The sequence below is a fragment of the Lissotriton vulgaris genome, chromosome 11 (genome assembly GCF_964263255.1).
Source record: "Lissotriton vulgaris chromosome 11, aLisVul1.2, whole genome shotgun sequence".
Taxonomy (NCBI): Eukaryota; Metazoa; Chordata; class Amphibia; order Caudata; family Salamandridae; genus Lissotriton; species Lissotriton vulgaris.
In genome coordinates, this window is record NC_141699.1 from 997,417,440 (window position 1) to 997,435,574 (window position 18,135).

Consider the following 18,135-nt stretch of genomic DNA (forward strand, 5'->3'; position numbering starts at 1 on the left):
TAGCATGATTAGGACATCTCTGTTCTTTAGCTGCACTTAATATCTCTTCATTGCTTTATAGTAGTAATTTTGACTCCTATGCTACTTTGGGCTCAACCCAGTAACCTACTGGGATCTACATCTCGATTTAGAAATTTACAGGTAGAAAGGGAACAGCATAACCTGCTAAGCAAAGGTGGCTACACTGTTTTACTCATTTGTACCTGTTAGGATGGTAACCTCACTTCATGTCAACATTGACACCCGTTCAATGTCTGAGCTTTCAAACTGCAAGTCATTTTTATCAAGTGAGTTAGTTTAATTACTTACTAGGGAAGTAAGATTTAAACTTTAAAAATGCATTCGTTTGTTATACAAAAGCCTAGCCACATTGTGATGAAATGCATGTACCACCAGCCTTTTGCACTTTCAAGACAAGGAAGCCTAGTTTGTAGGTCCAACTGATGTCTGATCCTCGACTGTTATTTCCCCACTTTCCTTCCCTGAGCAGGACTCTGCACAGTTTTTATTTCCTTGTCCGTCATTCTCTTTAACTTGGTATGCTACTCCTTGTACCCTGTATTTTGTCTGTGTGCTTCAGTGCTGTGTTTTTGCTTTCCATGAGGGCATGATTACCATCAAAATTCCTATTGTTGCTCTACGGCTAATCCAGGTATATTGCCCTCCACCTTTTATCGAACCCCAAGGCTTTTATTCAACTTAGTAAGTCATTTGCAAAGCCCATTTTGCTGGTCCTTTACTTTTATAACCTGATGACAGTAGGATTATGATACTAAATTATCACCCACAATAATTAATAAATGACCGCTGCGCCCAAATGTCTTGTCATCCCGCCACACTCTTCCCCACTCCGTTTCACAAAAGGAGACTAATTTTGGTATTTGTTCAAGGATTAGCCCAGACACGGATAAGTAGAAAAGGTTTGATAAAGTGGTCTGTTGAATCTCAAATCATTTCCAACATCTGTTGTTGTTATCTTTCTCTTTGTTGTTTGCTCAGCTTCATGAGGATATGGAATCCTAATTGATTTATGAGGAAAACTTCCAGCGTGCCTTATGCTGCTGTGCCTGGCTCAGTTAGAAGAGTCATATTCAGAGTAGATGAGGGTGCGTGATTGTTTGGAATGTGTAAAACGGGTTGATGGTCACTTTCACCATGAGGAATTAAATGAGGACAAGAGTTCCTCTACTTGTCCTACATCTGCAGCCATCCTCGCAGCTGTTAACAGAAAAGCCACCAATTCTCCACCTACCACTATCTCAGCTGTCTCTGCAACCAATACTACTACCTCCATTGAGGTAATGGCCACCAATGTTAGCGAGTTGATAACTTGTAGCAGGACAACATCCTACCCATCATCCAGCTGTTGGATAATGGGGATGTCCTGGAATCTTCTGGCAAATCAGAGCCTGAGAATCCTGCATCACCAGTGACCCAGGCGAACACAACTGCTGTTGCACCTGTTATATTATGTGCATCATAGTGTAGTGAAAGCTCATGATATCTGAGGTGACTCAGGAGCTGACACAGCAGAAGATCATCTTGGAGGCATGGCAGGTGTCTCTCGTACAGATGTACCATGAGGCTATAAGCTTACTGTCTGTCCTGACTGGTGTGGGATATCCGGAGGGAGGAGGCAATATCGGAACAGCAGTACAGGGTCTTAGATGAGCTATCAACCAATCCATAACAAGCAATTGCCGTGCTATAGTCTCACTTTTGTGAAAGTTGGAGCTATTGGCGTTCTAAATGATAACTTTGGTTTTGAATTTCTTTTTTGATTGCAGTGGCGGAGTAGAATTTCTCATTTTCCTACTCGGGCAGAAGATTTTTTTTAAAATTCAGAATGTGAATATAGACTGCTGTATTACATTTTCTAAATGCCACCACAATGTCAAAAACCAATATGCAAGAGTCTAAACTAGAGAGACCCTGGAAGAAAAAATAAGCATTGGCATAGCCAATAGGTCGCGCCTTTGGGACCTTATCAGTGTTTAGTTATCCAGCACAATGTCCTTGGTGCAATAACATCAAGTGTTGCATGGCTAAACACTTATAAGGTCCCAAAGGGGAGACCTGTTGGCTATGCTAATGTTTGTTTATATAGCCTCTCCTCGAGTGGCGATGCTGAGACTGCTGCAGCACCTGAAGAACTTTGGGGAATATTATGGATTGCGTCTTAGCCGGCACAAAACCTTGCATTTCACTCTGGCGCGAATGTCCACCCTGCCTCTGAAGAGTCTCCCTGATCTTGGTTACGCTGGGAACTGGCTCATTTTAAATACTTGGACATGCCGGTAGTGCATGTAGACACCCAGCTGATGCACCCTAATGTGGATAGGGTTGTACATACGCTGTGGCGTTCGGTGACCTTTTGAAATTCATTACCACTTTCATTGATGGGCAGACTGGCGGTGTCCAACGGCAGAATTCATTGTGCCCAGTGTCCAAACGGGTCTTCAAGCAACTGAACTCTGTGGTTGTGATTTTACTGTGGGCAGGACGTTGCAGCAGGGTGGCTTTCTGTTCACTGACCCATCGCTATAAGGAGGGGGTACTTAGAAGTCCTGAGACTGGATTTATATTACACGTCACATTGGTTAGACCGAGACAACTGGGAAAAAAGACTGCTGGCAGGACAAGTTCAAACTCCCAGGTGCTTTGATGCAGGGCAGGGAAATATTGAATGATATGCCCTACATAGTTTCTCACTGCGAGTATCTGGCAGCAATATGTGGAGACGGTCCTGCAACATGCTCCGTTTCATAGAGCGGTTCCTATATAGATATTCGCTCCCTTGCGGGAAAGGAGCACGCACATGTCTTTTCAGGTGTGGAGGGAAGGAGGCTTCGAAGTCTTAGCTGATCTCTATCCGAGTGAAACATTTGTCACATATGAACAGGCATGTGTGGAGTTTGCACTGGATCAGGGGCATTATCTATTCTATACTAATCTGATGGAAATTGCCAAGGCAACCTGGCCCACATACCCTGATATACCGCAGATCACTCTCACCCTAGATATTTTGCTTACCTGTGGCTCTGGGCGCTTGCTGATTTCCCTCCTATACAAAACTATGAGGATGGACTCAACATTCCTAGGGCAAGAGCAGCCTTGAATGCAGACCTTGCAGAGCCCCTGGATGACCAGTTTTGGTCAGCCATAAGTGCGCTTACCCACACAGTGTCCTGTAATGTGAGATTGAAATTAATATATTACAATTTTTTCCCTGCACATACATAACACCGGTAAGGCTCTGCCGCATCACCCCAATCCGCACTGATATGTGTCCTAGATGTGATGGGGTAGATTATTTGCACTTGGAATGGGGAAATATAATGCTGTGGTAAAGAGTTTGACTGGGTGGACTGGTCACCATATAAGATGGCCTTTGGGCTTTTGAGGTTAGCCTGCACAAAGGATAGGTGCTTGCCAGCTACCAATCACCAGGGGGAATTAGAGTTAATAGGCAGCTTATGGCAGGTACAAAGCAGTTAGTTGAGGCACTCTTCATGGATGCCCTCCTCTTCCTTCTGTTTTTTTGCTCTCATTCTGGAACTGCTGCTGCAGAATAACGGGAACAATTAGGTCATTAAATGGGTTCAAGTTTGGATGGGACACCTTCAAGGTCTTAGCTTATGCAGATGATAGTCAAATCGCTTTGAGGTTACCTTAGGGTCCTTGTAAGCCGTCTTGGCCAAGCTGGAAGCCTTTCATTCACTGCCTGCCCTTTATTTCACTCTTGGTAAATCGTAGTGACTCGTATTGTCATAGGAGAGTCTGCTTATGGCCTGGTAGGTGTGTACCCTCTTCCCTTGTTTTACATCTAGTGTACATTATTTGGGGACTAGATTAACCCTAACTTGTGATTATGTGCTACAGAGAATATGTAAAAGCAAAAAGAACAAATGGACGGAATGCTTAACAGATCAAACATTCACTGCCAGTCACAGATTTGGGTTTAATCCATTGTTTTTTTTGCTCACTACACCACCCCAGTTTGGACCCAGTCATATGCAAATCCGTCTTGACCCTGCTCCTCATGGGAACAGTCCAGTCCTAACTGCAGGGTCAGGTCCTCCCTGGACTGGAAACCAGTTTTGGAGTATCGCCTCATCAGCCAGGCTAGCCTGAATCCAGTGGCACAGTGAGCACAGGACTCACATCTGGAGTTGCTGTTGCTCATTTATAGCTCTATAAAGGAGAACCAAGCGGAAAAACGGAATGACAGTCGGAAGGCCTGGCTCGGAAACAAGAAACTGCAGGGTGCAATAAAAAAATTCTGGAGTGGTGTCAAAATTGGGGAAGGTTGGCCTCAGTCAAAGAGCGAGCGGTATTGGTGGAATCTTCTCTTGGAGGCATTAAGGGCCACGTGGAAACTCATGACTCTCAAATATCTGACATAATGTTGAGAATTGAGAACTCTGAGAACCGCCAGTGGGAGATTAACCTAAGATTCCATGGCTTGGCAGAAGGGGTAGAGGGCAGTGATATTAGGGTCTGCATATTGGATCTTCTCAAAGGTGCCATTCCTGAATTAGTTTCATGCGACTGGGATTCGGAAGGGCAAAGTGTACATCGTTTTCCCCTGATGCTCGAGAAAAAGGCACAGCCAGCAGAGGACACTGCCAGTTGCCGTATAGTGGTTCTTGTGTACTTTGTAAACTTCTTTTTGAGGCAAGCAATATTCAAGAAGGCCATCTTGATGCCAGGTGCAGTTTCAATGGTCAGTCGTTTTTTGTATGCCCAGATTTTTGCCATGTTACGGTTGATCGGAGATAGAGATTAAGACAGCTCATTAATCCATTTCAAGCTATTGGAGCAGAAGCCTTTTTGATTAACCCCACCTGCCTGAAGATTAACTTTACAGGCAAAATAAGAATTTTTGTATCTTAATTCAAGGCCAAAGAGTTTTTGACTGAACTTTCTATGGGTGTTTAGGGGATGTATTGCCTGTCGTTGCAACCCTTTCTAAAGAGTATGAGGTACACATTCTGTTAAATATTGGTATTGTAGGGGGTGGGGGCTTTGGATCTCCCCCATCAATAACGCTTTGAGCCTTCTCTCATTATTCATTAATCAGCTTTTGCACACATGAAGAATGTTAAAATCACTATACTAGGTTATTGTAAAAAAAAAATCTTGTCTTTTCTTCTTGGGGGAGGGGACTTTTTCACCACCTCGTGTTTACTTTTCTGCTGCCTTTTTTTCCTCTCCTTTTTCAATGGGCATTAGTTTAGAAGAGCTGGAGGGAGGGGCTGGGGTGTCTGCCTGGGAGCCATTGTTCAGACCATGGGTGGTCTGATTGCTTTGCAGGGTTGGGCATGGGAGGGGGTGGGGGTGGGGGATGAGGGTGCTGGGAGGCAACGATGAGGGGGTAGGTTCAGAGGGGGTCCGGAGTGGGAATGGAATTGAATGGAAGAGCATTTATAGAACGCATGGCTACCCGGAGGCCTCCCAGCGCTAGCGAATGGGGTGGGGGGGGGGGGGGTTCCTTCAGGGCGATTGGGGTAGGGAGCACGACACAGCAGGAGAACCAACTTTCCAGGAAAGGTTTTCTGATCAGGAAAGGCTGGGAAGGCAAGAAAGGATGATTCAGAGAAGACAGATGGCTGATTTAGTGGTTTGAAATCCTAATTGGTGAGCTTGTCATAATGTGACTTCTGTCTGAGTTGCGCATTACCTCAATTATCTGTGGCCTGAATGATGTGCCTAAAAGACAGAAAGTGGCAGAAGAGTTAAAGATCTTGTGCACCGATATTCGCTGTCTCCAAGGGCCACACGTAGAGGGGGCTGGGAAGAAAATACTGAAATCTCTCGAATTCTCAGTAATAACATGTACTCCAGAGGCACTAGAACCCAAAGAATTGTGATATTGGCCCATAAGGATATCTGCGGTTTTGAGCTAAGCTCTGCTGTTTGTTCTATATACGTATAAAGCGAATAAAGGGGGCAACATTGCCCCGCCGGCCGCACAATTGCTTGATGCCATCTGGCAATAACTTCATTATTTCACCAATATTTTACCATCATCCATAATTAATCCATTTGTCCAAAAGTTTTCTCATCTTTAACTTCAGTCCACACACGGGATCTTTATGCCTTTTTCAGTTTTCTAATGAGAATGCTGTGCCCATCCAGGCCTCTTGCACAAACACGACAGATGCAGGGGTTCTTCAAAAACAGCGTTTATTAGAAAAAACAATGCATTTCAAGCATCAAGTGCTCTTCGTCAGGGTACGCTGTTTCTGGCGTTTTCACCACTCTGTCAGCCCTGTTCGTTAGAAACGAACAGGGCTGACAGAGTGGTGAAAACGCCAGAAACAGCGTACCCTGACGAAGAGCACTTGATGCTTGAAATGCATTGTTTTTTCTAATAAACGCTGTTTTTGAAGAACCCCTGCATCTGTCGTGTTTGTGCAAGAGGCCTGGATGGGCACAGCATTCTCATTAGAAAACTGAAAAAGGCATAAAGATCCCGTGTGTGGACTGAAGTTAAAGATGAGAAAACTTTTGGACAAATGGATTAATTATGGATGATGGTAAAATATTGGTGAAATAATGAAGTTATTGCCAGATGGCATCAAGCAATTGTGCGGCCGGCGGGGCAATGTTGCCCCCTTTATTCGCTTTATAACAGGTGTCGCAGGGTTTTGGCACTAATCCGACCAGCACGCTATGGAGGAACATGTTAATATCGGATGGATCAGTTAGAGAAAGCAGGAGTGCTCCCCACACCCCCTAATCTTGTTCTATATACGTGCCAGTTTTAGATGATCCCACCATTTTAGATTTCATAGCTATTGAGTTAGCATTGTGGCCAGCCCCATGTATAGTTTGTTGGGATGTGTTTTTTAAAAAAAAATGTTTTTACAGAGTTTAATATAGCGCAAACTTGACCCAAATCGGGTATCAGAGCGCCTTACATAGCACCATTTGCATTACATGAGGACACATTCATTTTTGTTAGGCACAGGGAGATTAAGGGATCTGCCCAGAATCACAGGATGTTCAGCGTCATTGCCGAGACTCTAACCCAGTTCCCCAGATTCGAGGTCGACTGCCCGAGCCGTTAGGCCAACTCCTCTTCCCTTGGGCCGACGGTCTCCCTTATGGGGAAACCGGTAATTATTCTGGCCCGAAAACCAAAATCATTTAGGGCCATGTGCAACTTGATGAGGGATCCGGAATTGGTGGATGCTTGGGACAAAATAAAAGCCCCAAATCTTGGTTATTCCTACTTCTCGGCACCCCATCGGATGTTAGCTCGGTTGGACTTCTTCCTGATGTACTCTTATTTTACTTCAGGGCTGTCAACTCGAAATATACCCTTGTGTTATGTCCGATCATATTCCTTTTGGTATTTGAGTTTCCGTTTGCCGGCCTTGGTAGAATTACAATGAATTGGTCTTTTGAGAGAGGCCTACTTATGGATGAGGACTATGTTGCACATATGAGTACCTGGATCCCCGAATTCTTTTGTTTTAACAGAGGGAATGCCCAAATTAGTGCAGTCTGGGAAATGAAATGAAATGAAATAATATGAACTCAAATGAAATAATTTATTTGATTCAGTTCTTTTACGAGAACAACAAATTTATAATCACATTAATATAATTTTAAAAAAGACTTAAGAAAATTATACATGTTAATACACACAAATTCATTGGGTGGACCATTGGAGAGGGAAATCAACATCTGGACCGAATTTATATTACATTCTGTTTTGATCGGGATAATATATCTGTTCCTGGTTGCTACAAAGGTCTCACTTGGACATACAAACAGAACGTGTTCTAGATCTTGCACCCCACCTTTGCATAAGTCACAGAGATTAGTCCCTCCTTGTTTTGATGACCACTTGGAAGTGTATGATTTCAGCGGTAATATTCCTAGCCGTACTTGAAGAATAGTTTGCCTTACTCCATGATTTAGATTTAAAAAGATATATGGTTGCGTTTTTTTAAAAACTATTGTGTCCGCTAACTGTATGTTAGGAGCCTGGAGCAGTGTTGAATATCAAGTTCCATGCTTAGCCTTGGTGTTAGGTGCTTCAAGCAGAGTTTCAGCTGAACTGGTTTCCAAGATTTTAACATTTCTAGGGAGACTGATGTTAATTTAAAAGCATTACTTAGGTTTTTACCAAATATATACTTTGGAGAGTCTTGCTCCAGTGACTCTGTTTTTAACAGTGCTCTAAGTGTTCCTGGATCGGCATGAACCAGGTTATATGCCCATCAAATTATGTTTGTGATCCCTCTGGCATAAGAACTAACTAACGATAGTTCTAACCTAAGAGCTTGGACCGGAACTGCTTGCGACATCCTGATTAACTTCCGCAGGATTTTCCCTTCTTTAACATCTATTTGAGACCATTTTTTTGTTGGGATGTGTTCTGTTGCGAATGATAAAACTGCTGGAATTTTTGCATTATAGACCTGGAGCAAGGAGGAGAATTGTCTGAGACCGGTGGATGAGTAAAGTCTTTGGAGGCTTTTAAAGCTGATGTAAGGGGGATATGCTCAGTTTCCCCCTAGAATTTAACAGGTTTTTTTCTCTCCTTTGGGCTGGGGGGGGGGGTGGAGTTAATTTTGCAGATACCAAGGAGACAGTCTTCCCCAGATTCTTGGTTGACTGCTAACATTGTAGTTTTTTTAAAAATAATAGGAATCCCTGGGATGACTCTGGGTCCTTTTGCCCATTCACTCTTATTACCAGCGACATTCAGTTATATTAAAAAATTCTCGCCACACGATCAAGTCAGATCACTGTCAGGGTTGTCTTTGCTAGACAGCATGGCTTTGTCCCAGGGAGAGGTACGATGGATCATATCCGTCTAGTCGTTGCTTTGTAAGATGCGACGACCGTATCCAGGGATCCCATGGCATTAGCCCTGTTGGATGCAGAGAAGCATTTAGCTGGGTATCCTGTGATTATCTGTGGACAGTTATGGGGTGGTTTGGCATTGGGTTAGGTACATCAAGGCAGTTCAGGCAGTGTACCGTAAACATGTAGCTCAGGCCTGCAGATTGAGAGGTCAGTCAGGCCAGATACGTATTGAGAGACAGGGATGTTCTCCTCTATTATTTGCATTATATATTGACCCCTCCATCCGGAAACTTGAAGCTCACACTGCAATTGGGCTTTTGCACCAGCACGAGTGGGACACCAGAGTTCTCACTTATGGTGATGACATTGCTGTTGTAACATCTGATCCGGATGAAGCAATGTTGGCAGTAGAAGAAGAGGCACTGGCTTTCGGCAGAATCTCTGCATACTCTCTCAACCTAAATATTACACAACTGGTAGCAACAGTCTTCTACATTTGCATGATGCATGTATTGTTGATCAAGCAGCTTATCTGGGGTGTTAAAATATTTGCAGAGGTGGATCAGATCATGGAGGCCAATCTTGCTTCAGTCATTCAGAAAGCAAAATTTGACCGCTGGAGAATGGACAATTTACACTTGTAAATCGTTGGCCGATGCAATGTGATTAAGATGATTTTTTGTGCCGAAGGTTTTATATTTTTTTTTTTAGGACCATCCCCATGAGTGTGAGCCCTTTTGCTTTCATATTATGGATAATATGGTTTCTAGATTTATCTGGTCATATGCAAAAACCAGAAGAGCAATTAAATGAATTACTTTTGCCAGGGACGGGTTTGGGCTGTCCCAAGTTTTAAACCATGCTAATTGGGCGCTGCGCTACAGTATATGCACTCCCTTTTAGGTGGAATTACACAGTGCTATGGTGTTGGAGATTATGTGCCCTCCATTCATGAGTTACTAATTGGAGAAGAAGCTAGGATGAGTTTAAGGTTCACCAAACCCAGCTATTATAATAAGGTACATTTTAAGACCCTCTGTGCTGTGCTCAAGGTCTGGCGGATCTTGACTAAAAAATGGGCCTATGTAGATTTAACTTCTGTACTATTGCTGAGAAATTCTCTGCTCCCAGGAATTTTTCAGAATGCATACATGCTTAGATGGGAGGGGTGGGGGCTCATGAGACAATTTTAATGTTTTCCTCTTGTTCTGTCTTGTTCAGAGACCTAATTGATGGGCGGATGTTCTGGGTGCTAACTATGATTTGGTTTCTTTCTTTCGTTTCAGTAAGAAATCCCAAAAATGGGATGAAATGAACATTCTTGCAACATACCATCCATCAGATAAAGACTATGGCTTAATGAAGATAGATGAACCCAGCACACCATACCACAGGTAGTTAAAAAATATATATTTATCATATTCCTGAATTGACCAAGAACTAATTATATAATTGTTTTATATCTGACCTAAGAAGCTCTAGAACAGTGATATGCTTGCATGTCTTGCATCAGGGATAGATGGATATAGGGGATAGCAATTGCTTGATGCAATCAATTACTATTTTGTAAACAAAGATGTGAAAGATCTATAAATTGAACTGCCCATGAAAAGGCAAGTGGGAAAACCTCATTGCAAAAAAGGAATTAAATGACTCATTAAAAACATTTGAATTTTTGATGAATTGAAAAGGACGCAAGTGTCTGTTTCCAATATATCTTGGAGACAGTGAATCGACTGGCGATGTTCATGACTGATCAAATCGCAACTGCAGAGATTTGTGCAGCACTGGAGGAGTTACTCAAAAGTGCCAGCAACAAACCAGAGGACCTAGAGAACTGCTCCCGGAGAGAGAACCTATGGCTCTGGAGCCTTAGTGATGAAGTCCAGGACGCTAACCTCAAACATTGCGTTATCAGAATGTTATCTTCTTTACTGGGCAACGACCATCCAGAGGTGCGGTTCGACGGGGTGCTCCGAGTGGGCCCCAAGAGACAAACACTACAACAGATACCACAAGATGTGCTCATCAAATTCCACTACTTCTTTGAAAAAGAAAACGCTCTGCAAGAAGCCAGAAAAGTTGGTGAGATGAGGTTCCAAGATTACTCTTACACTGTCTTCTAGGAGGTTGCCCAGCTCACACTACTATGAAAGGCAGCATTTTGGCCTTTAACCAGGAAGCTCCCAGAAGACGGCTTCCGGTAGTAATGGGTATACCCCCTTTGGGCTCGCCTTCGAGCTAGGAGACAAACTATATACTGTCTCCGAGGTGCAGTGAGTGGCCTTATTACTGGGCTTCGGTCTTGACAATACAGGAAAGTACTAGTTCACTTCAGACCGAGAACCAGGAGCACTCCACAGGAGCACTGGAGAAAAAAATGCCATCCATGTGCACTATACGAAGGGCAATGCTCTGAAGTGGACCAAACCCACCCATCTGATTAATCTCTACGAGATGAACCAAAGCTTCCCTAGGCACGGAGCAGGCCACGAAAAGGGCTTAAAGACTAACAGAGATGGAAGCTCCAGAGGATCCGGAACCGCTCTGGCTCGACAAAGACTTGATACCTATGCGAGTGGTGGATTTAGGACTTTCTTGGCCCCCACACCAGAGTGGACCTTATGATCCTTCTCTACCCAAACTTTAAGTCTAGACCAGAACAGACCATGAGGCATGACAGAGACACCTGGCTGGAACTCGTAGTGGACAGGTACCAAACCCAGAGAGCTAGGAGCAGCACCAGCAAGAACTGAAGTCCACATTCTGAGACTAAAATTAACACCTACCAAACGTACCACTGCACGATTCATAGCTTGGACATGGACAACATGAAGAACCCTTAATATCAGCAGGTTCTGCGGAGAGCAGGAGGGAGACCTAGTGAATTCAGTCTAGCGGAGTGCCCTTGCCTGACTGATATTGTTCCGGAACGGGTGTGTCAGGGGACGCAATGGAAGACTAGGAGAGCCTCCCTGTACCACACCCGTAGGGACGTTAGGGTGTTACTGATCATCGATCAGTGGGAGTGGATAGACCTCATACACATGTATTTCTTATAGTGTGGTTATGTTGGGGTTTGGATTTGTTCCGGCGGTAGGTACTGACACGAGATCCACTACAGTCACTTTGCTTGACCAACCACCAGCCCTGTAGCATGTGACATTTGCTGCCTCAAATACGACAATGTTACAGATAGTTTCGTTTAACACCTGGGGACTGAACTCCCCCAATTGTTAAGGTGCCATCTGGCAAAAACCAGATATTCTATACCTCCAGGATACCCACCTCCTACTCAAAGACCATGGGAAATTAAAGTACAGGGCATACCCCACGAGTTACCAATCTTTGGCTAACACTAAAAGAGGAGTGGCCATATACATGAGGCGTAATCTTCCAATGTCAGTCTCACAAGTACACACAGACTAAGACAGCAAATGTCTTCTGATAGCTCACCCTTTCACGTTACCCATCGTTTACGCACCTTATACAGCTCAGAACACATTCCTGATCAATCTACTGGAGAGACTGGCAGGGGCGGCACAGGGGTAACTCATCCTGACTGGGGGCCTTAATCTGGTGTGGGACCCACACCCAGATAGAGAAGGAGACATGATTCCCAGGAAGGAGCCTCCTCTAAGAATATTAAAAAGGAATAGCAGGGCTGGGCCTGCAGGATGCCTGGTGAGAACTAAACAAGGCACATACATCCGACATGCTTTATACATATGTTGTGCAAATGTGCTTGTTGTTTTTGTACATATGGCAACAGAGCTATCTATAACACACAAACAATGGCAGCCTCATCAAAATCTCGGCCCAAGGCAAGGATGCCTTTTGTTATAAATAAACATCAGTTTCCGGGTGTTAGCAGAGGAGCGACTTGCTGTCCTGGCGAGGTCTCTACATGCTGATGCTTCGGCCCGGCAGCCTGCTGATATCTCTACGAGGGGTGTCCAGGTCTTACCACGATGGGGACCTACATTCTTCCCATTCAGGTAACAGGAGTTGGATCATCCAGTTCAGGGATTCTTGGCAGAACATATACACCTGCTCCAGATACTTAGGTTAGGGAACACATAGTAGGAGTACGCCAGATTTGTGTATTGTTTTATACAATTGCATATATACTTTGTTTTAGCACAATGGTGTAACTTTTTATTCTGTTCCCTATCCTAGTACTTCTAAGAACGTTCATTTGCTTCTGTCTGTTGATCATTGCAACACATATATTTTATACAAGAATCAGATTGGCTCAATAAATATAGAACACTTCCCACTGTGTATTCCTTATATATTTCTCTGAGAGGAAGAGAGCATAAGTGACTGAGCATAAGGGTTATAGATCTGTTACTACGATTCCTGGTGGATCCGGGTTGCCATGTTCAGTGGTTTCCAGAACCATTTGGTACCCGCCTAGGTTTAGAGGTACTTATGGGGGCACTGTGATCTAGCTGGGCTGCAGGACGACATATACCGAAGGGGTGCACGGAATCAGTCTGGCACCATCCCAGCGGTTATGCTGTCCACATACGCGCAGTTCTTACCGTAGGGTTGAAAGTATAAGACAATACATTTTACTCCAATGTCCATCACACTCCTTCGTGTATAGATTATATACTAGTGAGCAGCTCCCTTACTCCAGTATTGGAGCTTTCATAGATTCACATGCCTGAATCATTCCCTGTCGTCGAGATGGGAGTTCCTGGTATATAAAAAAGCAATGCTTAGATAAATAGCAAACTGAAAAGAGGCCTAGGCCCATTTCCATTTTGCAACCTATAACTCTTGTTACGTAAAAGAGACCAAAATTGTCTCTAAACCAATCAGAACCTCTCACCCTCTAGAACACTCCTGAGAGAACCTTTCGCCCCTCAGTTTTTCTACAGCACGTTGTGCTAGGGAGTCTCCTTTGAGCTCTGCTCAAAATCTTTTCTTTCTACTTGAGTGGTAATTTTGTTATGTGGATTTCATCTGAATTTATAATCTTTATTGCTGCCTACTAGTTCATTCTTCTAAGAGTGTCTGGAAAAGAGAAAAAGGGTTTATTTGGAGCCTGTGCCACCTGTTCCAAGAAGAGGTTCTACACTGACGACCCTCATGCTGTTTGTATTTACTGTCTTTATCCGGACCATCAAGCTAAAGACTGTAAGGTATGTTAAAGTTAAAGGCCAGAAAGAAGGTTATTACCAGTGATAGTGAGGAGGCATCCTCTTGTGCATATAGAAGATCTCAGAAAAGAACGAAATCTCCTCATGCTCATTCCTCAGAGGAACGTCCTGCGAAGGCCCTCACAAAGACCGCTCAAGGATCTTCAGGGCACAGTCCCTCAAAACCTCCTCAAGCTCGAGAAAAGGAGAGTAAGGGACATGCTTCGGGGGAAAAGCCAAACAAAAAGACCAATTCTGAGCTGTCAAAATCACCCCCTCAAGTCGAACAAGGCTTCCGGAAGCCTTTATCAGTGCCTCCTGAGGTCAAATCAGCAAAAACAGCATTGTCAACAGGATCGACTCCACAGGTTCCTAAAAACAAAAAATGGAAATATAACATTGTATCTGTGATTTCACTTTGTCACATGATCTGAACCACTCACTGTAGATAATTGCACCCTCTCACAGTGCGCCGTTTCTGCTGTTTCACTTCTTCACTTGCGTCGCCACCTGCACCACAGTCACTTTTGTAGAGCACCAAGTTTCTTTTTGGTTGTCATCTAATTTGAATATATGCAGTGCTGCTTATAACTGTATTATTCCGACCATAATTCTACTTCATAAAACAAGATGATTTACTACCTTGCTTGAAAATGTATTAGAGAGTCTCCTTTTTCCCTTGCTAGCAATGCAATGTGCATGCATATTTAATTGACTGTTTATTATTTCCTATTGGAAGATTGAAGTAAAGCTCATTTCGAAGAAGCCTTCACTGCCTGTTACGGTTGGCTCCCCGTCGACGGCGTCACAGTCGATGATAGATTCGGGGCCACAGTCGATGATCGTTTCGGCGCCGATAGCATCAACAGTCGACTTCATCATTGACAACAGTTTTTTTTTTTTTTGTCCTCATTTGCCATCCCTTGCTCCTATAAGGAGAAATATATGCACCGACCACCATATGAGTCCTTTAGAAAACAGACTGGGACCTTCTCATGACCAAGTTTAGGACAAATGTACCAGATTGGCGGAAGATGTTATACAAGGAATTTTTGATTGCTCCATCTTAGGCGCCTGTTTGCCTGCAGGACTGGGGTGGTTGTCTAATTATCTCGCCCTACCACCACCATGTCCATGGAGTATATGGGCATAATCATCGGACCCGGGGAAAGAAAAAAAAAAAAAAAAAAAAACCCCGGGCGTTCAAATGGTCGATGTTATCGCCATTGCTCCAACAGATTCCAAAATGTGAGATTAAGTTTACTGCATGTTCTTGCCATGTCCACTTTTGATGTATCGTATAGTGACATTAACCAGCCAGCATGGGACGGAACCTTGGAGTCGACCCAATATTTACAGATCTGTCTTCTTGCGAGCAAGATTGCGTAGAATAGGAAACTCTTTGCTGGCCCAGATACCGAGTCGTCCAGCCCAAAAATTATTAGCGGCAGAGTGATGGCTATTGATGTTTTAAGGATTGAATCCAAGGTGACCTTAATTTTATCCCAGAAATCTGATAGATGTGGGCACTCCAAGAACATGGTAGAGAAGCAAGGGGGTAGAAAGGAAGTAGCACTATGGTACTGGACACTACTAGAGGAGGTGGATGGGGATTTTTCTCTTTTTGAGGAGTTATGGGGCCAAGACATGAGTGTACAGCATGACCTTTGGACCAGATCATTCTCCTTCCTCTATAAAACGGTAAAACCAGCGTGGCTGAGGCGAAACCACCTGTTCACTGTACATCGTGCCTACTTCACACCACTAAGGCTCTCTAAATTCCTTCCAGGAAAGTGCTGCAACAAATGCCTCCTACCCGCAGCATCTGATATACACATTGACGACAGTTTTGACGGGATAGTCGACAACGGGATGGTCAACGGCAACGACGACTGCAACTATGTTGTCGACGACGGATAAGACATTGTGGTTGGTGTCAACGGCTGCATCGACGACGAGGGTGTCGTCGGCGATCTCATTGACGGGCTCGTCGACGAGGGGAAACAATTCCAGAAAAGCTGGAAATTACCAGGATGAGGAGGATTATGTCAGGAATCACCTCACCAAGCAAGAATACACCTCTTGTGCCATCACACCTCCTAGAAGAGCAGGTTTCAGAGGAGGAGGAGGAGGAGGATGAAGGCCCCTTTGGCTATACGAGTAGCCTCTCACAATTGCATCTAAAGTGCCAGGAGAATGACTTTGAGGAGGGATATGGAGAGCATCATTATCCTCCCAACAACATTATCCCCAGGGCTACCAGGAAGAGATGGTTGGCATGCAGTCTTCCTTAATGATGGATCTGCAGTTTATGCTGGCGGACTACTTAAAGAGGTTTTCACCAACTCCGGCCTCTCAAGAAGTAGTGTTAGCGGATCTGCGCCCACGCTTTATTCCTACTACTCCAGTTAGAAGCAGGGAGTTACTGCCAGAGCCCTTGCCTAGATCCCCACAGCCAATGCTTCGGCAGGATCCAGTCGCCACGGATAATGACCAAGAGGAGGGAGAGATAACGGACCCTGTCAAGGAATGGGATGATTACCTTATTCCATCGCCTTCTTCTCCCTCTCCAGTGCCTATGGATTCTCTACCGAAGGACATCGGCGATTCCATAATCTGATGGAAAGAGCTGAGAAGAGGTTCGAACTTCCGATGTCAACTTCCCAAACAGAGTGTTTCTTGTACGATTTCAAGGAGCCATACCGGAAATCCGTTCGTGCTATTCTGATCGTTAGCCATATTTGGGAAGAAGGCCTGAAGGTCATGAAGACACCGGCAACAGTCACACCAGTGCTCGCCAGACTGGAGAAGAAATATAAAGCTCCTTTAGACGCACCAGCTGGTTTAGTGGGCCGTCCCAAACCGGACTCTTTTATATCCCAAGCGGCACAACAGAAATCAAAAAATCAGTCCGCTTCTTTTACAACGCCTCCCGACAGAGAGGGTAGGCGCTTGGATAATGCAGGGAATGGGTTTTCGTCCATGTCTGCTCTTCTGGTTAAAGCTGCGAATGCCCTTGCCATTCTGGGCAGGTACGATAGGCAAATGTGGTGTGACCTGACACCTTACATAGACCTGATTCCTGAGGATAGTAGACAGGAGGTCAAGAAGATCCCTCAAGAGGGAGAAAGGGCTTTAGCTGAAGTCATTGATTGCGCGATGGACATTGCGACCACGGCCTTCAGATCTCTTGGAGAAGCGCCACTGGTACGCCTTCAGGGATGGCTGAGAGCAACAGCTTTTAGACCAGAGGTCCAAAATAGGATCTTGGAATTTCCCTTCGATGGGGAAGACTTGTTTGCGAAACATGTGGATGATGCGCTTCAATGTATCAAGAAGGATATAGGTACAGCAAAGGCCCTAGGAACACTACAGTACCGGAAGGTGCCCTTTCGAGGGGCTAGGGGTAGAGGCCAAGCATCATATAGAGGAGGATACCAACAGGGCAGATGCCTCTCTTACTCCACATCTTCTCAGCCATTCCTTCAACAGTATGGTCAACGACAGGCATGGGGCTATACAAAATCTGCCCCTAGAGGAAGAGGACGTCAAGGAAAGGACAATTCCAGAAGACAATGGCAACCTTCAGGATACGGCTACATATCCCCCTCCCTCCACAAATTCCCCTGGGTGGAAGAATTGCTTCTCATCTTCATCAATGGCAAAACATAACTAGAGACCGATGGGTCCTCAATATAATACAATTCGGATATACTCTAAAATTCCTTCAACTCCCCCCTTGTACTCCTCCGACACGTCAAGAGGTCAAGCATCTCCATCCGATGCCCCTGGAGATTCGGGCAATGCTCCGAAAGGGAGCAACAGAACCAGTGCCGATTTCCCAGAGAGGAAGGGGATTTTATTCCCGTTTTTTCTTAGTCCGAAAGAATATTCTCCAATGGCGTCCTATTCTGGACCTGAGATATCTAAATACTCATCTCAAGAAGCAATCTTTCCGGATGGTTTCCCTTCAAGACATTCTGCTACTCTTAAACCAAGGCGATCATATAACCACCTTAGACCTGCAGGATGCATATTTCCACATCCCCATTCATCCTTCCCACAGGCAGTATCTTCTTTTTGCGGTAGCTGGAGACCATTACCAGTTCAAAGTACTGCCATTCGGCCTCAAACCAGCCCCGTGAATTATTACGAA

General features: G+C 44.5%; 1 protein-coding gene across 1 annotated transcript in view; it reads left to right on the forward strand.

The window, feature by feature from the left end:
• The window catches only part of PPP1R2 (protein phosphatase 1 regulatory inhibitor subunit 2), a 122,250-nt gene that overhangs the window by 60,440 nt on the left and 43,675 nt on the right, over positions 1–18,135 (forward strand). The window contains exon 2 of the mRNA XM_086944276.1: positions 10,116–10,223. Within this exon, the coding sequence (XP_086800402.1) occupies positions 10,116–10,223 (108 nt within the window). The remainder of the gene's footprint in view (positions 1–10,115; positions 10,224–18,135) is intronic.